Source organism: Labrus bergylta, chromosome 8, assembly GCF_963930695.1.
Source record: "Labrus bergylta chromosome 8, fLabBer1.1, whole genome shotgun sequence".
Classification (NCBI taxonomy): Eukaryota; Metazoa; Chordata; class Actinopteri; order Labriformes; family Labridae; genus Labrus; species Labrus bergylta.
In genome coordinates, this window is record NC_089202.1 from 9,316,192 (window position 1) to 9,341,315 (window position 25,124).

Sequence of the window (25,124 nt, forward strand, 5' to 3'; positions counted from 1 at the left end):
TTAATTTTTTCTTTTTTTTATTACATTTTATGAGAATAAGTATATTTTATATCAACAAGCTATGTACTGAAGTCATACTGTAAGTGTGACACAATGTTTTGGTAGATAAACACAATAGTTGTTTATTAATCCATTGTTTACAGCTTTTTAAATGGTTTTATGTTATGGTTTAACCATGTTTTTTTTCTTCATTAAACTGGAAATGTTTCCTGTTTTCTGCTGTTCCAAACAAAAGCCAGTTTGATTGATAATGAAAAAAAAACCTGGTTTCAGCTTTTAAATAAAACAATGAAATGAAACACAAAAAAAAGAGATAAATTAAAGCTGTCAGTTTATTTACATAAGATGCATTCACTGTTGGATGGGATCACAGACATACCCTAAAACCTCCAACAATGATAAAAAATATCACACTTAGCCAAGTATACTATGCAAATAACTTTCTAAGCAAAGTAATCCCATATTGATTTTCATAAGTATCAAAAAGCTTACATAAAGCTTACACTGGCCTGTGCTTGCGTTGAATGACAGATGTAAATAGCTTGTTTATCAAGCATGCAACAGTCTGTTAAATACATTTCTTTGTTTTAGTCATACATAAAGCTGTGCAAGAAATAAACATTACATATTGGGTTAATTAATACAGACTAATATACAGAAAAAACATTTTATTTCACTTCAACTTGTATGCATGCAGTTATGACCTGTGTGGCTGCTGGTTGGTGGCTGGGTGGAGTCCAGTGTGAGGGAGAAGTTGGGTAACTAATTTGCTGAAAACTTGTTTTTGCAATAAAAGGCATGATTTTGAAATAAACACAAGGTACTTGTGCCCTAATGAAAGGATAAGAGCTCAGTGAAGACATCCCTTATCTCAATTATGCCCCTATGCCCTACTGATAAGTTACATAACCTACCCTATGGCCCTTAGTTGCCACTTTGTCCAAAACAGCATTGCCACCTTCAAACCCAAGCTGTGTTAATGCCTCCCACTTGGCCCCTTCAACAACTCAACTGTGTAGGCTAATGGTCAACAAGAGCCAGGACATCATTGGGGTACCTCATCTGGGAACCTCCATTCAGAGGAGTAATGAAGATACCATTGTGGGTCAAAGTGCAGCCAAAAACAGGACTGTATAGCAAAGAATAACCATTGATACAATATATAACAGACACATCCAGCCTCTTGCTTTTCTGTAATTCAATGGGGGTAAATGTGCCTGCACGTGTGAATTCATATGTGTTGATTTGTTTATGTTTCCTTTCATTTCAACTGATGTAAAGCACTCAAGCCTTTGCTTCTGGTAAACACTGCATAGAAATAATTATTTTCATCATTTTAAACATTCATACGTTCCATCACTATGCACTGCTGATGGACCACAAGTCATTTTACAGTATTGCCATCCTTCTCATCCAGCATATTAGAAGAACTGAAGGTGGTGCTGAGAAACTGAATTATTTTCTAGACCTCAATAGTTAGCCAATCATAAAACCTATTTCAGTAAAACTGTAACAGGTCAAATGTTCCAACTCATATAGCCTATACATCTGCTGTTTTGGTTCCTTATTAGAAAAGTAACAAAAACTTCAAAATATGTTTTATGTTACAGTTAAAGTATTTGTGTTTTCATGTCATGGACAAACCTTATACTTCAGCATCAGAAACAGACTTTTCTTTGCTCCGACTAGTGATCATTGAGTTTGTGCAGGTGTAAGATCGAGAAACCTCTTCCTGAAAGGCAGTCTCCAGAACATTCAGAATGGATTTGCGGACTTTATCTTTGAAATCTTGGCCCATGAACACATAGAGCAGTGGGTTTAAGCAGCTGTTGAGGAAGGCCAGGCTAGTGGCTATAGGGACTCCGATAGTGGTGACATGGTCCAGTGTTTCACTTGCATGATTAGCCATGTGATTCACCAACTCAATTAGAGCCATGATGTGATAAGGAGCCCAACACAGGAAAAAAATAGTGATTACTGCAGCGATGATCTTAAAGGGCCTGCTCGACTTGCTGGCCAGGGTGCGGTTTCTTCTGAGACGATGGATAATCACAGTATAACAGGACACAATGACAGTGAAGGGGACAACAAATCCCAGGAGGAAGCGGGTGATGGTCATGGCCTGGTGACGAAACTGTCGCAGCTGATTCACAGACGGAGTTTCATAGTCATCAGAAAATGCAAAGTTGTTGAAGCAGTTGATGATGTCGTCATTATTATATGATGATCCAATATCTCTAAAGATGAAGTATGGTGCACTGAGAGTCAGAGCCAGCACCCAAACACCCAGACTCACACAGGACGCCTTACGTACACTCCTGTGGTTCTGGGCCCAGACGGGCCACACCACAGACACACATCTGTCCACACTGATCACCACCAGAATGTAGACACTGGCAAACATGTTCAAGAAGCTTATTGTACTGTTCAATTTACACATGAACTTGCCAAAAGGCCAGTGGAAATCCATGGCTGTGTATGTCACACTCAGGGGCAGGAATGCAGTGAAGAGGAAGTCGGCCACAGCGAGGTTGAGGAACCAAATTGTGTTAACTGTTTTCTTCATCTTAAACCCCGTCACCCAGATAACCACTCCGTTACCGAGCACACCAAGAACAAAGGCCAGGCAGTAAACAATGAGAGACATGATGTTAAGAGACTGTCTCAGCTCAGCATGCTCGTCCTTATAGTCATACTCTTCATCATCGTCATACATTGAGCCATTTCTTCCAGTGGCATCTGTTGTGTTGATGTGGTAGAAAGGGGTGGTGGTCAATAGATCCATCATTGTTTTGAGAGCTGCAGTAAGAACGAAACAAAAGTTAACCCTTTCAGATTTGACCAAGTCTCTTATCATTCTTGAGATTAAAGATTTAGATTACTATGTCCATCCCATTACAAACAACCATTTACAGTGTACAATCTTTTCATGACAACCGAGACAACTCTTGCAATTTTTGAAGACAATTTAAAAATGAATGAATGCCTTTTAGAGAATATCTAATAATGCTTATTAGATAAGATCTAATAATGCAAGAAAAAACCCCTTAAACTTCTCAATTAAAATGTTTTAGTCCTGCCAAACATGCGCGCAAATTGTGCAACAATTCTACTGCTGAAGTGGCACGTAAAATGGGGAACCAAAATTGATGAACATGTGTTTTTGGAAAGATATCTAAAAGCCACACCTCACCACTAGTGTCAAAACCAATCTGTTGCATCAACAAAACTATTTTTACGCACTGGAACCAGCTGTGATTAATTTACAGGTCGTCCTGAAAGATCAAGAATACGTTAAAAAAAAAATAAAAAAAGAAACCTCACTGCAACGAAGCAGTTCAAATCCATACAATTTTACAGTGGAAGTTTTTCCCTAATTTAAAGGTCCCCCCTTTTTAGTTCCGTGGGATAACAAAGGTAGGCTACAGTACCTCTCTCAAAGCGCCAGTCCGATGAGGATGTATCCGCTGCAAAAGCAAATCTGAACGCAGTTTGCTCAGTCTGCAGGATTATTGGAGTTCTGTTCCCTGGCTCCTTAAATATATGACGTCATCACCCACATCGAGGCGGGACATCAGGCGCTCTCACTCTCATTAGGAGACCATAAAGTTTTGCGCTGTAGGCTGTATCTGTTGGGCCATACGATTGTAGAACATTTTTTGAAAATTTGTTCAAAGAAACTTAACTGCAGCTTCATTGATAGACGGGCTACATTAATGCACACAGTAGGCTATATCTAGACTGAATTCACAGACACGCAATTATCCCCATTTACTGACAGAGTAAAACACACAAACAAACAAAGCTCTGTGTGTGTTAACCTGAAGTCTGACGCAAAATCTTGCCAAGACTCGTCTGCCTCGGAAAGCAGCATGATTTAGCTGGGAAACTCCAAAAGCAAAAACACCTAGAAACCAAACAATTATGCCTGCATATGCACAAGTTGTGGGTTTGTTGAGATGACCTGAGATGGAGTTAGTTGTGACTTATCATGTGCACCAGGGATCCTGCTGTGTAATGTGTTTTTCACCAAGTCGACTGAGGTCATGTTTTGTTGCGGTTTTAAGTGTGATGGCTCTGTGTTTGTCTAGTGACTGGTTATCTGGGGGTTACATGATTGTCATATTTTTGATGTCCCCTTGCTTCACCCTGCACTGTGTTGCACCTTTCTGTTTTTTGTAAATTAAATACAAGCTACTCCCACTGTGCCCATGTCCATTTAAAACTGGACAAACAACTGTGGAGCCACTCACACTTCAGAAATAATTACTTTTTTCACATTATTGTTGTGCTTATACAAAAGTGTATGTTACTAAACAGAGTGGTCTTCTTAGGCAGCATCCCTTCTTGACATTAAACATCTATCTGTATTTGAACATGGACATTTTTGCAAGCAAACACTACTAAACAGTGCCACAGTTTTCTTTTTTAATTTTCCTTTTGCAGCTAATTTTGTGTTAATTGTGACACAAACTTAACATGAGCTCCAAAGTTAAAAAGGAAACATCTTGGTACAGGATGGGATTTGGTCACTGGAGAATACTTGTCACTCATTAAACTACACCCTGCATTCCTGAAGAATGTGACATCTAAAATATACGCTAAAAGGTGAACAAGTTTTACTACAGAACGCTGTTAGCAAACAACCGCAACCCTGATTGCTAGCTTAAAACAAAAGAGAATTCATACACACACCCTGGAGCGAATTCAAGCTGTAATTGCCGGCAATTTCATCTTTTAAACCTGCCTGGCACATTCCTGTTAATGTTATACTTAAAAGATATCCCAGTACAGATCTCTGGGCCTGAAAATTGGAACTGAAATCTATCCTTGAAATAACATGAAACTAAAGATCAGCTGCATGATTAACAGAGTTCAAAACTAAAGAACAAATGCAAGAGGAAAATATTTAAAAGACCTTCCTGATTACTGCTCCATGCTTGCATGAAGAATGTGTCTATATGCACAATATCCTATCAGTCATACAGACACAACAGGAAGAGACAAATAACATTGGACATATATTAATAAGAACAAGATGCAGGCATGAACATGTGGGTGTATTGGCTGCAGAGACTGAAAGTTAGGCTTATGTCTCCAGAGTACAGCCCTACCTTTCATTTTGAGAAAATAATGTCTCATCTGAGTTTGACTTCATGGTCATATTTCCTCCCATATGGCTCTTCTTTACTCTGCTGCCCCATTGCACTACCCACACATTTGTTCATCTGTATGATGAGGTTGGGAGTTGTTCCTTTTTTTAAGCATTAAAAATTAGTGGAAAATTACAAAAGTCATTTTATCCAGAACCCTATTACTTGTGTGTTCATATTCAACATTTTCAGACTAAAGAAGAAGTAAAATATACCGTAAAAAAACAGTCAAAATGTTTGACCTCTGAAAGGCAAATAAGAACATTTGCTAGATGACTGAACATGTTTGCAACATAACTTTTCTAATCTATAACCACCTAGGTGTCAGACAAAGATAGTTACTTCCCCGTTCAGAATGAGTATTTTTTTTACATAGGATCACTGCAATACTTTTCACCAGAAAACAACACTCATGCATGTACACGGTGAGATAAGCAAAGAGGCTAAGTGGTTCTCCCTTGTATGCTTGGGGTGCAGAAATCAACCCCAACCAACAGTTCCCTTCAAATAACTGATAACTGGTATACATTTGGAAACTGCAGTTCATTGTGAGTTACATTTAAATAATTTCAACTTTTTTTTACATTTCTCTTAAAATAATATTATGCAAAATTAAAACTCACAGCTATATATTACTTTTTTGAATAAAATATTTGCACCACTTAAAAAATGGATGATAAAAGCTTGAAATCTCAATCCGATGTCTTAAATGTTTGATATTAACGATCCGATCAACCAGACAAAGAAACATCTTAGTGGCTTTCATGAGCTGAGTTTAAACAACGAGCCTCAAAATCTTAAAGTGATCAGACTTGCGTGGTGTGATCTGCTAAAAGCTGCCCAACCCTAAAATGCTGAACCCCCTTGCTAATGTACACACACCCCACACAGGAACTGTGTTCTGCCAATACTCCAGATGTGAGGGGGAGGAAGGAAAGAGAGAGAGAGAGTGAGAGAGACTGTACATCTGTGTGAGCGTGTCCGTGTATAGACTCCTTTAGTCCCTGCATGGGTTCACAGCAACACCCTCATTTCTGTGTGTAGGAGGACACACGTCTGTTATCATTGCCTTTTTTCTTCGGATACATAAATATTCACAATCTGAATGTTTCTCCCCACTGAGCGATATTCTACACCGGCACCAAAAACAATTCCCTCTAACTACAGGAAATACTTTGAAATAAGCTGACCCATGCAGTTAACTTTTCTCATTGCTTCCCAACTACATTTTTAGCTCCATTTGTTGCACAAATTACATTTCCATTTTATCTTAAGTCTAAACCGTACAGTTACTCTCTTTAATCCAGTCACAACCCTCTTGAGCAACACATCCTCCACTTTTCTTTTCTGTGCTTAAATGGGTTTTTTGAATTGTTTGCTGCAAAGTTTTGTAACAGAGCAGTGAAGGCAGAGCGTGTTGCTGCTGTCTGTAGGGGATATTAATAGTCATCGCAGGGCTATAGTTTGAGGGAAGCCTTCAGAGGCTCGGGCTTGCCAGAGTTCTTGATTTACCAACCAAACCTGCAATTATGTGTATGCCGCACAAATACCAATTTGGGTGTGTAAAACAACTACTGGAGGTTTAAAAGGAGTTTAGTTTTAGCAGAGGGTGATATATGCAGTTAGAGTTTGGGGGTTTATTTTTCACTTATACACCTGGGAGAGTGGGGGTTGGGGGGGACAACCAGAATTGCACAACTAACTGCATCTAAGTTTTGTATCTGTATGTGTGAGACAGTGCATCACTAATGACACACTCTGACTCCCTGCATCACTTATACACACCCAGTATTTTTCTCCTCTGCTGTGTGCAAAACACTGAGCTCACAACATTTCTAAATCCACAAGTTCATTTTTATGAAATGTGTGGCATACTGACTGTTGTGTGTTGAAACTTCAAGACGTGAGCTGTGCAGTCACAAAGACACAAAATGTGGGATACTGCTTCGTCCTGAAACCTCAAAGGTTTGTTGATCTTGTTGCGGTGCTGACTGGAAATCAAACCCTTGTCACACGGCTGTGGAGAGGTCAGGAATTTTGTTTTTCAGGGCAAACCCCCGGTGCCAACTGCTCTAGCCTGATAGCTCACTGACAGTTTTTTCCATGAAAAAAAAAAACACACACAGAGGAAAAAAGCTGAACCTCAATAACCACAACCACTTCCTTACATTCGTTCTTACTTTGGACCACAGCGCCCGGTCCCCCTCAGCAGGCCTGAGGGATATGAATAATAAGCCTGGGCTCTGTCTGACAGCAAACAAGCCTGGCAGAGCATAACCCATGCAGATGTGTGACACAGTGCTCTCTCTATGTCTGAGGGTACTTTGAGGGACAGTGAAATGGGGTTAGGGGTACATGTTAAACAGGGCAAACAGATGGTGAACTCAATGGACGATCTGAGCCTTTTTTAATGTGTAACAAAGGGTTAAATAAAGGCAATGGTGCTTTTAATTAGTGAAGGCCAAATGTAGTTTTAGATTGCAGGGAGAGAAGTATTTATATTTTTTCTAAATCCAGCTGATCACATCCTGGATGCTGTTTTGCAGATGTGCAACCCAACAGGCATCTGTGTGTCACATGTGTGTTTATCAAAGTAATTTCTGCCCAATTATCTGACTCTTTGCACATGTGGCACACTTCAACCATTTTGGCAATTTAGTTTTCTCTAATAAATATCCTGTAGCCTTGTTTTCCTAGTGAAAACTTAATGAAAATGTACCCCAACAGTGAACCTGCAATGTTTTTTTAAGGGTTGAAGTCTCTCAGAATAACATGCCAAGTTGTCACACAACTCAGCACAGGGCGACTGGGGCAGACGCTGTGTATGCCACATATAATGAGGAGGGGAGAACCTGCCTGTGCTGGATGGGAATGCGTTATATCTTAACCTTAAGTGTATAATCACAGGGTTTGCTTAAATGTAGCCTCACATTTAGATGTTTTCCTGTCTGCTTCTGATGAAAACACCTTTGCTCACACATGAGTAATAGAGTCCTGTACCTCTCAGCAGTGACAAGCAGTTTGGTAATTTCCAAACAGCGAAGTGGTCATTTCCTTGATAACACTTTATATTACGGTGCTTGTAATAAGCATTAATTAATAGGTAATAAGTCACTTATAAGAGCTTATTAGATTCTTACTAACAAAAAAGGTCTATATAAGTATTAATAGAGGCATAATTAACATATTTATTATTCATCATAAGACACTTATAGGCTCTTATTCGAAACTTATTTACAGTTTATATACCATCATAATAAGATGTTTATTAACATTAATAAGAGTGTTAATTATACTATAAATTCATTCATAATTGGCTTGTAAGATATTCATTATCACAAAGAAACTTGTTTATAGACCACTTATCAACGTCCAAAAGATGAATAAGACTTAATTAGGTTCATATTAATGCCTTAAAAAGATTAATAAATCCTTTATTATGCACTTATTAACAGTTAATAAAGCTCCTTCGCAGCTACTGACGCAGCTCTGTAAGTGTGTCTGTAAGACAAAAAACTTTCTAACTTTCTGGGAGATGCAGGGTGTCTGTAGTAAATGTTAAATCGGCATGTTTTCTGATGTTTCATAGTCAAAGACAAATCAGTATTTTGCACATTTTTTACTTTTTCATCAATATTAATTCATTTACCGGTAAACTTTTTCTTGAGTAATGTTGAGTTATCTTTGATTGTTGTTGGTCTGTAGCACAGCATTTCTGTTTAGTTGGTTTTTTTTTTAGCTACTGACATTAACAGGAAACAACATTATGAAAACATTTGGTGTGTCATAGCTACCAACATATCTGATCAAATGCAGGGAATATTTGATCAGATATGTTGGTAGCTATGACACACCAAATGGGAACATTTGATCAGATATGTTGGTAGGTGTGACACACCAAATGTTTTCATATGCTGTTTTCACACTAACAGAAATTTCCTGAAAAACTCTGGATATTTCCAGGAGGAGCTGTATGTGTGAACGCAAAAGGCCACATTTTTCACTTGGACTTAACCCAGAGTTTCTCCTGCTAGACCCCTAGTATTTTGTCTGCTGCAAGTCTGAGTGGGCAGATGTGAGAACGCAGCAGGATATTCTCCGGAGTATTCAGCTCGAGCCAATAGGAGGGGGGGTTATGTTTCTATACTGTAACTGCTGCACAGTGCAAGTGTTTACACACGACCACTACGATCTCTGTGCACATAACAGCTGCGTTATATTTTCTGTTTGCCAGTATGTTGTTCTCCGCTCTTTTGTGGATGTTGTCATTCTGTTAGACTACACATAGCATTGACATAAAGGCAAATATTGTCATTATAGAGTTGTGTAGCGGACTCTGTTGCTACGTCCGCTACTTCCGTGTTGTTTTTTTACGTCACGTCTTACCTCAGGAGATCCCCCTCTGACAGGGATACCCCCCCCGCTGTGAGGAGCATATGTGAACGGCTAGGTCGGGAGAATCTCTGGAGCACTCCTCCTGTAATTATCTAGATATTATCCGGAGTGCATATGTGTAAACGGCTATAATGTTGTTTCCTGTTTACGTTAAAGATAATACTTGGGCTGAAAGTGTAATACTTTTATCTTAAACTAACAATAAGATACAACTATTTGTTTTTTTAAGATTTATTTTTGGGATTTTTGTGCCTTTAATGGAGAGACAGGACAGTGGAGGCCTGTCTTTTAAAAAGTGAGCAGAACATTCAGGGTTGAGAAATGGCTATTTTCAGCACACTGGTGAGCGTCTTTTACCACATATAGTACCAATGTACAAAGACTTACTCAACGTCCACAAGGGTAAATGTGGGTTCACGGTGCTCACGTAACATCCAGTATGTGATTTCATAATAAGTCTTTTGTTACAAACATTGTCATGGTGACATATTTTGTTGAAAAAAAAAGTACATCTGCCTTTTAAAATCACACAACCAGAAATAAACCCCATAGAAAACAATGAGAAAGAAAGAAACACATGCAAAGTGTGCTGACTGAACGCAGACTAACAAAGGGGAATTCCAAATACCACTTTATACAATTAAATCGGTTCCCCTATCCAAGTTCTTTTTCCTGGTTCTTTTCCCAGGATAGAATTGAATTTTTTTTGTCTGTTTTCCCCCCATACATAAAACTAAGTGTTCTGGGGAAATGTAACACATGTTTGGTGTTTAATGTGTACCTCTGACGATAGAAGACCTTGAGAGAAATGAGATAAGAGGACTAAAATACCTGAAAGTAAGAGTGTGAGAGCACATTCATCTGCAGGAATGAAGCTGCTCCTTCTTCTGACTCTCTTTGGAGGGGCAGGTACAGTACAGAGTTTATAGACACTGAAAAAGTCTTGTGATCGGGCATTAATTGCTGCATACAAACTTTAATTTGAGGTGCCTAATCACCGTAATCATGTTTCTTCTCTGTTTTCCTTAACTTTTGCAGTTGCTCTGAAGGATGAGGACAAGATAGTTGGAGGATATGAGTGTCCAAAAAACTCTGTACCCCACCAAGTATCTCTCTTTACGGGGTACAACTACTGTGGTGGGATCCTGCTGTCTGAGGAGTGGGTGCTGTCTGCTGCACACTGCAAATCCAAGTAAGAACGAAGCCAGAAAACCAAAACTGTAGCATCTGCTTTATGTTGATGCATTTATATTGTGATTGTATGACTCTCATTTGGAGAAGCAGAGAAAGTACAAACTGACTTAAATATTTTCTTCTCCAAGGTCAGATATAGAAATTCGACTCGGTGAGCATGACATCTGGGAACCTGAAGGGACTGAACAGCACATCATGTCTGCCAAGTTTATCCAACACCCTGACTACAACTCCCGCTCAAAGGACAATGATATCATGCTGATCAAGCTAAATCGACCAGCTACCCTGAACAGCTACGTACGCCCAGCTAGACTTCCTTCAAAGTGTGCCAGTGATGAAACAATGTGCCGGATCTCTGGATGGGGAAATATTCGTCCCAGTGACGAGGGTTGTGAGTACTAGCAGGCTGAAAACTCTCTTCAAAAGTATTTGTAATCCCTTTATGGCACACGGACATGCATCACATTTTCTTGTGTCATCCAGCAAAGTTTCCTCATAAGCTGCAATGTCTGGAGGTCCCTCTCTTGAGTGATGACACATGCTTTAATGCATATCCTTTCCAAATCACTGAGAACATGATCTGTGCTGGCTACCTGGAGGGGGGAAAGGACTCCTGTCAGGTAATGTATACAAAGGTAGCTACCGCATAAATAAATAAAAAAAAGCTTCTGCCAGCAAAGATAGCCCATTTGTCTTTTTGTTATCAGGGTGACTCTGGGGGACCCATGATGTGTGATGGAGAGCTCCAAGGTGTCGTGTCCTGGGGTAAGGGCTGTGCCCAGAGCAACAAGCCTGGGGTCTACACTAAAGTGTGCAACTACATCTCCTGGATCAAGAACATCATGGCGTCTTTTTGAGCGGGAAAGCTGTCAAACAATTCACATTTGATCTGGCAACAACAGTAAAATGAACATGATGATGATCTGTGTGAACAGTGTGGTTTATACATGTATATCAATGTGTCATTTAAAGGATAGGCTATTTATTTAAAACTGAAAACCCTGTATTAAGAGAAATACATAGCTGCCTCCTCAGTTGAAGCTTCAATAAGCTAAAGCTCAACACATGCACTTTAAAAAGCTGTAAACCTACAGAGAGGTGTTATGCGTCTTGTCTTGTTAATGTGTGTGGTGTGCCCAGTACCATAATTCATAGCTTAGTTTAGCCTGAGAGTCAAAATGCCAAAGACATAACAAACTGTGTGACATTGCTAGTTCCTTAGTCTCAGTGACTCAGGATGACTTTACCATTTATGTGCAGATGGGTTCTTTGCTCATATGCCTTGTAGAGCGTAGAATAGTTGAGGAACAAACCTGACATTTGCAGCCAGCAAACAGTAAATCAAGACAGGCAAAAAAACACGGCTACACTGCTCTCTGTGGGCTGAAAGTGTAAATGTTGCTCACTTTTGGTTACTCACCAGAATCACTGTTTGTAGAGCACTGCTGCACTAAGACAGCAGGCTCTTCTGTTATTTACTAACCGATTCAGCTGAAGTTTATTGAAATATTCAAAATTACAATATATACAAGGTCCATGATGGTAATGTGAGGTTTGTGTTAATTAGAAATGAAAGTGTTCATTATCAAAAAAAGTCAGATGAAAAGGCATCAGGTGCACTTGTGAATCCAAAAATATCCCAAATTGATTTCAGTGGATTTTATTTGCCAGGGTGTGGCACGGAGCAGAGGAGTGAGTCACTGAGTTTCTCTTGACCACCAAATAAAGACCTAACAAGGTTTCTAAGGACTCATACAATAAATAGCTCTCATTGCTTTGCATGGTGCATTTTCTTTCTTGAATATTTTTTCATGGTTCTCTGGCCTTGGAGAGGAAGTTTATTCTGGCAACACAGATGTCCATGTTTTGAATCAAACAGAAATCCACAAACCATGTTTATGAGCGACTCAGAAGTTATGGCACATTGGTTAAAGGTTCCTCCTCCTTCTGGAACGTCTTTTACAGAACGTGGTCTTGATTTGGCCACGGCTTTTCCCTGTGATTTCAGTGAAAATTAGCAGGGACATATCAGAAGAAAAAACAGCACTTTGACACTATAATCTTAAAAAAATACATCAAAAATATAGAGCAAGAAGAGAAAATAAAAACATACTTTTTTTTAGAGATGTGTTTTTAATTATCTGATACATTTTGAGTTTCACATGACAAATGGACACAGATATCATCAACATACATACTTTCAGGATGCAAAATACGAGGCCTCACATCTAGTGTATCTACAGCACAGTATTGGGTAGCAAATCAATGCAACACAGATCTCTCAGAGAGAGCCAACATATAATAACATGTTCTTTAAGTCAAACCAGATCCCTGTCTCAAAACACATGGACTGGCACTGCCTCCGTACATGACATCAGCTGCTGGTGGCTTCTATTCTAGTCCGACATAAAGCATGTTGACTGCTCGGCCAGCTCTTGTGGCTTAGGGTGGGGACCTTCATGAGCGGTCAACAAATTTCCCTAAGATACTCTCCAGGGATGTAATCATGGTTAGGACAGGACAGTGGCAGCAGCAACACATTGAATCACAAGCGGCAGCTTTAATCCTCTGGAGTCAGAAATAAATAGTGCAAAGGACTGACTTCCTTTGACTCTCTGACACCAGCTTTGACTCTTCTCCTGTTAAAACTAAGACCTCTTTTGTCCCCTTCTTCCTACTACTTGTCTTCGACTTTGTTTATTCTCAAATCTTTTCATCTTGTAGTGCCACACAGAAGCCAGCAGAGGGCAGCATTGAACCTCGCCTAAAGGTTTATTGCAGTTTTTTGCAATGAAAGTCTCTTTTCTCGCTAATGGTTGATCTGATTGAACAGCTACATTAAGTTCAATGTACCACAGTTTCTGATATAATTATTATATTAATTATGTTTTGAATGACAATGACAGTAACTTTCAAATGATTTTGCACTAACTGGCTAAATTTGGAAGTTGATTGTGATATGAGTCCAGGTTGATGTTAATTCTGAGAAAGGTTGAGAAAAGTCCTTCAAGATGTAGGATTATAACAAGTGAAAAAACCAAAGATTTAAATTCTTCCAGTTTAAAGAACATATGTTGAGTTCACATTTAATGGTAATGCAGCTTGGGTGGAGACGAATAATTTAACAAATTGCTTAAAACAATGGAAAGTGTAGGCAACTGTAGTTTAATTGAGTCATTATGAATTCCAGACGTATCTTTTATTCACATGAATGTTAGCGTGCTAGACAAACATACTGGGACCATGACAACAGTTACGTACCCAGTCCTGTTTGTGTTTCAAGTCTTGCGATACTTACACTGAGTATGGCAACACTCTAGGGTCACAACAGTATAGCAGTACAACTGTGTACAACCCCACTTTTTTTAGCTTTGGTCATTAGCCATCAGTAATGTAAACAAAGCATTTTAAATGAATATTAAGTGAAATAATAACTTAGGCCGTGTTCACACTTGAATTCTTTTATTCAACTGCCAGCGCCTTTTTTACATACAATCGTATGGAAAAAGGAAAAAGGATGACACCTTTTTAAAAAGCAGACGCCTTTTCACATATCCAGGTTCATATATCCTTTGTATTATTTCTAGTTAAGGTAATTTTTGTTTGGCTTAGAAACTCTACCAGATCTTGTCGAATACATGGAAGAAGAAGAAGTTGGTGCTTGCTGGACTTGTCATAGATAGCTTTGTTTTTGTGATTTGTGCTTCTTTGAGAGCTGGGCTTTAATGCTGGCTGTGGCTTTAGCTGCTGGTATTAACAGCTGTTTGCAGATTGTTGTTAAAGTTTGTCTAGACAACAGTCTTTGTGCGGATGATCTTGTCTCGGGGCATGTTCTATATGTTTACATGTTCAGATAGAAGTCTGTTTCATCTCTTTTTGTTGTCTCTAACAGTTTTTTCACACTCCTCACAGCTCTTTCACTGAGTCCGTTGGACTTTGGGTATTCAGGTCTGCTTGCCACATGCTTAAAATCCCAGGATCTGGGAGATGAGAGATGAGGCGTCATCCAGTTTGATTTGCCAGGAGCGTTTAGCATGAAGAAGACAGTGGCACCTGACATTTGTGTGGAAACCACTTCTACTGTGCACATGGGACGGTGAGGGCGCATTAATGGCTTGTTTAAGTCTCTTGGACCTATGCAGGATGCGAACATCATCAGTCTCTTTTCTATATGTGGCAACCATGATGGAGACCCATTCTGAGGGCTCATCCACAGGTTCAATCACTCTCAGAGCTTGCATTCTCTGGAGCTCTTTTCCCACTTTTTTTGGCATTGCCACCGGGATGCGACGTGGAGGGTTGACAACTGGTGTTATGTTATGGATTTATTGTCATTGAGTAAGTCACAGGTAAGTCACCAAATTCATCTCTCTGCATATTCTTTGAGAATTTTCTGTGGCAGGGTCTGGTCTGGGACAGTGTTTTGGCAGAATACCTCTTTGCTGAAGGTGACCAATTTAATCCTTAGGCTATCCTGCAGGCCTTAAATGGATTCTCTGCCACAACTTGAAATTGCAGGTCATATGGTTGCTCCTTCACCCTGCAGTGTAAAGTCACTGCACCAATCGGTTTGATCATATCTCCTCCGTAAGCCACAAGTTTAACTTACTTATGCGTACATTTTCTACGTGTGCCTCTTCTCTTTGAATGTGTCGAGGGAAATTACGTTACATTTAGCACCAGTGTCCACTTTTAGTTAAAGGGGATTGTTGTTAACCTTTACTGTACAATGTTCTTCCTTTTTGTAATTTTCATCATCAGTTTGCACAGAGTTTATTTCATTGTCGTCATGCAAAGTCAGGCCTTCAATGGTGAATGTTTTGACACTGTCTGAGTTTTTTCGAGTAAGTCCTTCGTAATTTTCTCAAGTCGAGTCTAAAGTCATCAAACCTGTGACTGGAGTCCAGTCCACAACATGTGACTCAAGTCCACACCTCTTGTAGGTGGTGTTTAGTAGTCCCTCACCAGGTGATTAATGAAATGAAATCTAGTAGGCTAACGTTCCTCTTTAGTAAAATGTCATTGCAGTCGAGCTGCTTTATCAAAATGACAAACATGCAAAATGAATATCTATATCACACTAAAACTAGTAAATTGATTTTATTAAAATCTCCTCATGAATGTTCCTTCATCATCAGCTGTCTAACAATGAGAGCTGTCGCATTAAACTGGAGGAAGCAGACTCTTAGATGCCACCGCAGTACCTGCTGCCACGACAAGATGGCAGCGCCCACAAACCCTCCCTAGGAACAGGTCCATAACAGTAGGCTACAACAACTGTCTACACTACAGCTACTATCATCTCCATGGTAAAATATATACTGTATATAAAAAAAACCCAAAGCAGCCAAGTGCTCACCGCTCACACTGACGCCCTCCGCCGGCAGGACCACCGCCCTCCGCCGGCAGGACCACCGCCTCCTGACTCAGGGGCTGAGTCAGCGGGCGCGCGCAATTCCCAACACACGCACGTGGTTTCATCGCGTCTCCCACCTGAAGTTATAAAGTCAACTAACTTCACTCCAAGTCGCCAGAGTAGAGGAACAGCAAGTGGATGTAGCGCAAATTTCAATCAAGGGGACTGGAACATCAGGTAGGATTACATTTAACTATTTTATCCTTTTAGTTTTTTAAATCTTAATTGCTGAGTTGCTGATAAATTATTTGTTAAATGATCAGGAGTGATAAAGCATACATTTATAGCAAATTGAGGGTGGCATTTAAATCCAAGCAATTTCTTTAGGACCACGGCAAGTTAGTTTACATAATTTATTACAAATAGTAGGGTACTTCAATGAAGTCAGATTTTGAAGTCATATGATTGTTTTTAAACTTGTGCGTTATTTAACATTGTGTTTGGATAGAGTAGGTTTTAAGGTGTGAATTTCTGCTTTAGTTGCAACTTTTTTGGTCAGCTACATTTATCCCTGAGAATAAGGTGATTTCTTTGTTGTATCCCTGAATATTTACAGTCTATTGTTGTATCCTAGCAAAGAAAAGTAACTTTAAAACTTTGCAATAAACATATTTTTAAAAAAGGTGATGATCATATTATAAAGGATAATTTGTAATATTGATCAAATATATTAAAAAAACAAAAAGGCCTATTAGGAATAAAAAAAACATATAATTGTAACTCCTGTATTTGACATGTGTTCTAAAATAACAGGACACAGATTTTAGTGATGTACATTATTGGATTAACACTCTTGTAACACAATATTTTAAAAACAATTGACTCACTTTAAAGCTGTTTGTATGCCCGGGTGTAGTAAATGTGTCTTGTTGAAGTCCACATAAAACAAACAATTCAATTTATTACAGATGTGTTCTTCAATCCACACTGAGTTTACGCATGTTACATTTTCTAACATGTGCTGTCTTTGTGTCCCCTAGGGATCAAGAAACACAATGGAGCTGAAACCGCATTTAAAGAAGCTGGGTTCAATACTCCGCGCCGTCCTCACCTTCCTTTTCGCTCTGGTGGTCTTGGGTGTGATGATTTGGGCCTATGTGGCAGGTTTCCAACTAGCGACCTCCCCGTACGGAATCATCTCCTTTGGCTTCTATGGACTGCTCCTTACTCTCCACGTGCTGGTCCAGAGCTTTTTCGCCTTCATTGAGCACCGGCGGATGAAAGCTCGCACAGAGGACTGCACCAACACCAAAACCATTGGCTTCACTATTTCGGCTTTCCAGGAGGACCCCGTCTATCTGAGAGAGTGCCTTAATTCTGTCAGGGCCCTCAAGTACCCGCCGGAGATGCTGCGCATCATCATGGTGATAGATGGCAACTCAGAAGATGACAGATACATGATGGACATGTTCAGAGAAGTGTTTGCTGACCAAGACCCGGGCTTTTTCGTGTGGAAGAACAACTACCATACATGGGACCCCACCCAGGGCCAGCAGGATGTAGAAACTGGCTCAGTAATTGGTCCTGGGGAGGAGGCTGATTATATTATGGTAGATGACCCTCAGAGGCAAGAAGTAGAGCGGCTGATCAAGACCACAAGGTGTGTGTGCATCATGCAAAAGTGGGGCGGAAAACGGGAGGTGATGTACACAGCCTTCAAAGCACTTGGGGACTCAGTGGACTACATACAGGTATCTTGTTTTCTTTTATACTTTACAATCTTGGGGAATTTTCAGTTTAGCTAACTCTGCTCAAAGGAAATCACACTCTCTTACATAAGTCTCGCCAATTCTTCACCAGGTGTGTGACTCAGACACTAAGCTGGACTCTCTGGCCACCATAGAGCTGTGCAAAGTGTTGGAAAGCAACCATAAGTACGGTGCTGTGGGGGGAGATGTGATGATCCTCAACCAGAAAGACTCTTTCATCAGCTTCATGAGCAGCCTCAGGTACTGGATGGCTTTCAACATCGAGCGATCCTGCCAGTCCTTCTTTGACTGTGTGTCCTGCATCAGTGGACCTCTTGGTAAGAACAACAAACAATTATTTTTTGGGTGATGTGCATCAGCGTAATGATTGCAGTAGTTGTCATGGTTCTAACTCACTGTAACTTGTGTTTTTCTTGTGTCTATGTTTTGTTACAGGTCTGTACAGGAACGACCTCCTCCAGCAGTTTCTGGAGTCCTGGTACAATCAGATGTTTTTGGGGACTCACTGCACATTTGGGGATGACAGACATCTTACCAACCGCATGCTGAGCATGGGCTACGCCACAAAGTAAGAAGCTTATTAGAAGAGATGTTCAGATTCTAATTGTACCTTCCCTTTAGGGATTCTGATGCATAGACATGAGCACTGGCTGATACAGTACACCCCTCTGTTACCAGTGTGTTAAAAATTGATATACCATATTGGTAGACAAACACTGCTGTCATTGTTCAAGGTTTGACTAAAGTACATTCTTACTGCTGTTGTCAGCTAAGTTAGGCCAATAGGTTATGGTATCAGATTCGTTATGTTACAATTTACGATTCTGCTTATCAACGTTGCTCGACAGAATGACATCAGACACAACTATCTTGAGGGTGTTATCTTTGCTGTCATGATACATATTTCATGAGTCTCATTTCTTTTTTTTTTCTTTTTAAAGATACACAGCCCGCTCTAAATGCTACACAGAGACACCTGCTCAGTTTCTGCGCTGGCTCAACCAGCAGACCCGTTGGACTAAATCTTACTTCCGCGAGTGGCTCTTCAACGCGATGTGGTGGCACAAGCACCACCTCTGGATGACCTATGAGTCAATTGTTTCAGGTATTTTCCCCTTCTTTGTCACCGCTACCATCATCCAGCTGTTCTGGACCGGCACACTGTGGGACATCCTGTGGATCCTGTGCTGCATCCAGCTGATCGGGCTGGTGAAAGCGGCCTACGCCTGCATCCTGCGCAGGGACTTTGTGATGGTGTTCATGTCCCTGTACTCAGTTCTGTACATGACCAGTCTGCTGCCCGCTAAATATTTTGCCATTCTCACCATGAACAAAAGCAGCTGGGGGACATCAGGCAGGCGTAAGATTGTAGGGAACTATGTTCCCCTCCTCCCTCTGTCAGTGTGGACCGCTATTTTGTTAGCGGGGATGGGTTACACCATCTACGAGGAGAGTCAAATGGACTGGTCAACTCTAGCCAAGAAAGCAGAGATTGAGTTTCTGGTCTTTGGCTGCGTGGCCTACGTGGTTTACTGGATGATTATGATGGGCCTTTACTGGTTGTGGTTTCGCAGGATAATAAGAATACGTACCAAAAGTTACGCACTGAATGTGTAGGTGTGGAAGGAAGATACTTTATTTAAATTCAAGCACATATCTTATTTTATTCAGTTCATTTATTTATTTTTTCAAATTTTATATTTACTTTCGGAGGAGATTTTCATGTAGCTGCTAAACATATAAAGAAGAAAAGAAAGGAAAAGGAACTGAGCAATTTTGAAAACATGACAAAAAAGTCAGTGATCATGGGAGGACGAGTGTTGATGGCAAATGCTTCATATGGAGATGTTGTTGCATATTGGAATTAAATAGTACTGTGGGCATTAGGCCCAGGCACTTCTCAGGTTTACATTAACAGACTTTCTGGAAGAACTGACCTTCAATAATACATTTATTAATAATACCTAAAGACCTGAGAGATGCATTTTAGATAACATTGATTACTTTGTATTATAGGGTGAAGGGGGTGGATCTTTTGTTAGGTTTATGGTAATTATGAACTTCACTTCATGTGCCTTAATGTATCAGTTTAGTGACCATTACTACACCACTCTTGTTATTGCACTGGATCCTGGATGGCACTTTTTGCAGCTCTGCAGACCTACTTGAATACACAAAAAAAATTCAGTTTTAGTATACTGCTGCACATTGGGAAGTATGTACAGAAATCTGAACAATCATAATGATGCTGCCGCTGACGACCAAGTTGTCATATTGCAGCCTGAAACATCTGTTACAGATGCTTCTTAAAATGTATCTTTATCTAAGTGCTGCAAACCTTCTCTCTGTGTCGGTGTACTGTGTAGGATGCATTTTGTTTGACTTCATATCACAGAGGACAATGGACAGAAACATGCCTGTTTATATATATATTCTTCTGAAAATGTGAAAAAAAAGATGGCTTTGGGAACTTGTATATAAATGAAAAAAACAAATAAAATATTTTTCTAATGTGAACAGTTTTCCTTGGATCAAAATTGCATTATTTTTCAAATACAACAGACATTGCATTGCATTGGTTAATTAGTGCTAAAGAGAAAGAATGCATCTCGTCATACAAAAATGTAGCTTATCAAAACTTACAGAACTTACATAACACCTGTTACAAGCTAAAAACACAAGATAGCAGTTTGTCAAAGGAATGCCCTGCCCTCCTCCCTCCACCCCCATAACCCAGACTCTTATCAGCCCCACAGTCAGAAAAACATGAAAGTAATGCAAATGCTGAAACTGTTCTTTATTGTTACATTAACACCCACTGGAATTTAAATTTATTTTCTTTACATGCACTCTGTTACATACACTGTAAGATTTTTTTCTCATAGTCCACTACACAGCTCCTACATTGCACTTTTTGTACATTTTTATGTTTTTTATGTTTTATATTTTACATTATTAAATTCTATTTTATGTATTGTAATTCTTATACTGTATTATTTAAGTTGTTGCTAGTTCTGCGTTATTTACTTGTTAATTGTTTAGCACCAATACACCAAGTCAAATTCCTGTGTAAATGTGTAAATGTACTGTAAAACCGGATTCTGGTTCTGATTTTGAATCATAATCTCTGTCTCGAGGAAACAAGGTTTTTACAAACTCAACACCGCTGCTCTATCTAAGCATCCTTTTGAATACATAGATTACAGATTACAGAGTTTTAAAACATTTTAATGACATTGTTCATGAGGCTGGCAGCAGAGGGGAAGAAGCTGCTCTTGTGGCGAGAGGTTTTGGTCCTGATGGAGGGTTTCAAACAGTCCATGTCCGGGGTGTCAGTGTGGCACCAGATATGCATTTTATCCTGAAATACATTCACAATGCTGTGACTGATAAGTAAAATGTGAAACTTCCATAAATTACAGGTCATGTGTGTGTTGGGATAGCCCTGTAAAATCTTGTGTCACAGGTACAAAGTTCATTCAGGCTGGTAAATCAGACAAAAGACAAGGGTTTCCATGCACAACTCGATAACTAATTATCTGTGTTTCCAGAGAAAGGGAGGATTCTGTCTATGTGTGATTGTGGAGATAATCCGTAAAGCAATCCCATTGACAGTAAACATTAAGTGCAATCCCTGGATGGTGTGAGGATCCAACCTCACACAATAAGCTGTTTGGTTGGGTAAATGTGGTTGTATATGTCCCTTGTGAACGCTAAATTACTGTCAGTACTCTACATTTCAGGTCAATATAAACAGCATAAGTGCTGTTGCCATGACATCAAGGCAGTTTTGTTGTCAAACACAATGTTAATTTCTGCTCGACAACAATAAAAATATGCCATGGAAGATTCACTCAAATTTGGTACATTACATGTTAAGGACAAAGTAAAGTCTTAGTTGTGGGTTGAAATAAAATCCCTAAAATAAAATTAAAGGTATAGGGAGCATTCAGTTTGTGTTGATATGGGCCTCTTTGGACAAGATGGTAAATCTTTACTCCTTTTTGTGCTGAAACTCACCTTGCCTTACACAAACTCATTGGCAGCAAGGACAAGAATTCAATCTGTGTCCAAGCTGAATAAATCAATAAAAAAACAAGGAGAAACGTGGGACATTTTTCTTGGCACACAAAAAGTTCAGTTTTGGAAATGGTTTCCACAAAGGAGAAATAATCTTTTTTATGTTACTATATATGTAATATATCATATCATATCATATCATATTATATCTATATCTACATATATTTATCTCATCACGTCTTGACTATTGTAACAGCCTTTTTACTTGCCTGAACCAAGAATCTATCAATCGACTACAGTTGGTACAGAACTCAGCTGCCAGGCTTTTAACCAGAACCAGAGAGCATGACCAACATCACTCCTGTTTTAGCATCTCTACACTGGCTCCTTGTGTGTTTTAGAATTGATTTTAAGATTTTACTGATTACTTTTAAAGCTCCTGGTAGTTCCAAATGCAAAATTAAAAACTTTTTTAAAAAGAGCATTTTTCGTGAGGGCTCCAAGACTATGGAACGACCTGCCCGAGGAGATCAGGTCAGCCGAATCAGTCATCTCTTTTAAGTCCCTTCTTAAGACACACTTTTACCGGCGAGCCTTTCCTGATTTTAGTTGATTTTAAATAGTTACTTGAATCTTACTTTTTAAAATTCCTTTAAAAGAATTGTATGTATTTTACAGTTCTTTTAAAGTGATTTTTATTTCTTAATCTTGCCTTGTTTATTATTCTATGACTTGCCTGTTTTTTCATTGGCTGTCCTTGTAAAGCACTTTGTAACTTGTTTTTGAAAAGTGCTCTATAAATAAAGATTATTATTATTATTATTATTATTATTATTATTATTATTATTATTATTATTATTATATCTATTCCCTGAACTCCCATTTTATCTGGTAAATGTTGGTTGCTTTAAAATTAAAGGGTCATTCTTCAGGGCAATACTGTGTTTAAATTGTGAAATCTTGAGAAGTCAAGACTTCATTATTTACAGTTTAACATTATTGATCAAAAAGGAGATTTATCCTCTTTGCTTTTGTCTTTTAAGTGGCCATTCAACGTAAATTGTGATTTGTTTAATCAGAATGAACATGAAATGAACAATTTTAATGATAAAACGTATAATCTTTATAAATGCAGCTCATTGTGCAAAATAAAAATGAAGAAATAAAAACATGTAAATGTTTAAAATGACAAAGTAAGTTCAGTTAAAAAAGTAAAAAAAAACAAAAAACATCAGTCATCATCAATACGTTTAGAACTACTTTAATGTCCACAGATCTGCAGTCGAGATATGAGAACAACTGTTAAAAATAACAGGTATTGAATTAGTCAATGCAGGTGAATTTGATGGTTTTTAAAATGTAGTGATTTCTAATGACAAAGGGCACTTCAACAGTCCGGGAAAAACATTATTAGGACATTCATTTTGTGTTTAAATTTGATAACTGACAAGTCAACCTTCACCTGCATGTAGGTGAGAGGGAGGAACTGGAACATCCAGAATCATGCACATGGTCTATGATCTATTATAATCCTGAATCCAAGAATCTTTTTTAAGGTGTGATATTTTTTCCTATCTACTTTAATTTTTCTCATAATATCTGAACTCAAGTCATTACATTTCAGTTTGTGAAGTTAAGTTGCCTTACATTTGATGTCTTTGTCTAAGGTTTTCATCACGTGTTTCAGCAGAATTTAAACTCTGAATACATAAAACCTGGCATACAGTATGTTCAAATCCAGATTGCAGCCATCGGAATGAGACTCTGCAGTCTGCACTGGCTCTTCTGTAATGTCTGCCAACAGATGCTTTATTGCCAAATCATCAGTTTTCATAGTCAGCTGGTGTGCTTCGGTCATAAGACTCAATAAAACAATAAGACTGTGTTTTAATTAGGCTTGGGTCATCAAGTTCAGAGACATTAGCATTGCTAACAATTAACTGTTGCATTCTCTCAGACACCAAACAGCAAAAGGTACACCTGTGGTGTTTCATTTCATATTACTTTAATGCTTTGGAATTTGAATTGAATCTAAAAAGTCCAAGCTGTTTTTCTGAGCAATCATCAGACATCTGAAATTATAACAATTTTCCTAATTTTTCCTTATTTTATGCGCTAAATTAAAAAATGTTGGAAAAGTTGATTTCAATTTATGTTTCTAAAGTCTGGCATAAAATTGAAATTTAAGGGCATCAGTGACATCTGACGAAGCCAAATGCAATATGAACTATATAACACAGACAGGTGCAATGACAGTATTTAGGCAGCATGTCAGTTTAATGTTAGGCCACGCCTCTGCACACTACACGCTAACATGCAACCACTACAAGCTATAGCATGCTAGAAAGAGAAGCCTAGCTAGCCAAGACTTATTAGTTAATGTATTAGTGAGCAAAACAGTATAATTTACAAAGTATAATGTCAACGTGAAGTATTGTGTGTGTTTGTAAAATCTTTACCTCAATCTGCAGATTTCAGTAAGGCCAGGGAATGTTCTAAATCTGTCTTCAAAGCTGTGAAGCTGTAAATATGCCATCTTAATTGTTGCCTCACTGCCAGACTCTGGTGTGCCTGCATGTTAGGGCACAACTTTCGCTTTTTCAGAAGTGTTAACTGTTCACGTTAAATCCTGGAACCTTCTTGTTAACAACACACAGTCTATAAAGGGTAATACAAAAAAACAATGCATGTAAGATTAAATGAGTTGAAATAAGTCTTTTTGTAGACCACTATTCTCCTGCTGCTACAAAATGACTCCTACAAAAATCCTATAGTCACTCTTTGTACCCTAGTATGAACAAATGTTCAAACAGATTTTTGATTTGTCACATGTTGATGACATTTTAACTGATTAAACAATGGTTGAAAAGAGGTCTTAGACGTAAGGACCATTGATCACCCCATTTAACTCAACTTTAAAACCCTGGTTAGGACTCCCTGGTATGGGTAACATTTGGAAAACCTAACTATTATGGAGTATTTTTTACATTGTAGTACTGGTGCTTTAACTTAGGTAAAACCTAAATATTTCATCCAACCGTGCAGAACATGCTCCTACATCATAGTTAATGGAGACATCAGTTGTGGCTTTGATTTGTTTTTTTGTTGAGTGCAGCTGAGGATAGCCACATTGTCAAGCATAGCTCATTTGTCTTCCAATGATGTTATATGACAGCAGACTTTGACGTGATCATCACAAGATCACACTCTGGCATCATCAAGAAACACTTGTGATTG

At 38.9% G+C, this 25,124-nt stretch overlaps 3 protein-coding genes across 3 annotated transcripts; 2 read left to right on the top strand and 1 right to left on the bottom strand.

The window, feature by feature from the left end:
* Positions 1-96: 96 nt before the first annotated feature.
* On the bottom strand, positions 97-3,550 carry fpr1 (formyl peptide receptor 1). Its single transcript, XM_020637400.3, has 2 exons — positions 3,432-3,550; positions 97-2,799 (listed from the first exon to the last, which is right to left on the bottom strand). Exon 2 carries the CDS (start codon positions 2,786-2,788, stop codon positions 1,646-1,648), a length of 1,143 nt encoding a protein of 380 aa, XP_020493056.1. The 5' UTR covers positions 2,789-2,799; positions 3,432-3,550; the 3' UTR covers positions 97-1,645.
* Positions 3,551-10,300: 6,750 nt separating this feature from the next.
* LOC109986662 (trypsin-3) lies at positions 10,301-11,664 on the top strand. Its single transcript, XM_020637401.3, has 5 exons — positions 10,301-10,457; positions 10,587-10,740; positions 10,871-11,133; positions 11,226-11,362; positions 11,450-11,664. Exons 1-5 carry the CDS (start codon positions 10,418-10,420, stop codon positions 11,597-11,599), a joined length of 744 nt encoding a protein of 247 aa, XP_020493057.1. The 5' UTR covers positions 10,301-10,417; the 3' UTR covers positions 11,600-11,664.
* A 4,524-nt stretch (positions 11,665-16,188) lies between these two features.
* Positions 16,189-20,389, top strand: has1 (hyaluronan synthase 1). Its single transcript, XM_020637331.3, has 5 exons — positions 16,189-16,335; positions 17,139-17,849; positions 17,959-18,184; positions 18,303-18,435; positions 18,809-20,389. The coding sequence occupies exons 2-5, from the start codon at positions 17,154-17,156 to the stop codon at positions 19,482-19,484; spliced, it is 1,731 nt and encodes a 576-aa protein (XP_020492987.1). The 5' UTR covers positions 16,189-16,335; positions 17,139-17,153; the 3' UTR covers positions 19,485-20,389.
* The last annotated feature ends 4,735 nt before the right edge of the window (positions 20,390-25,124 follow it).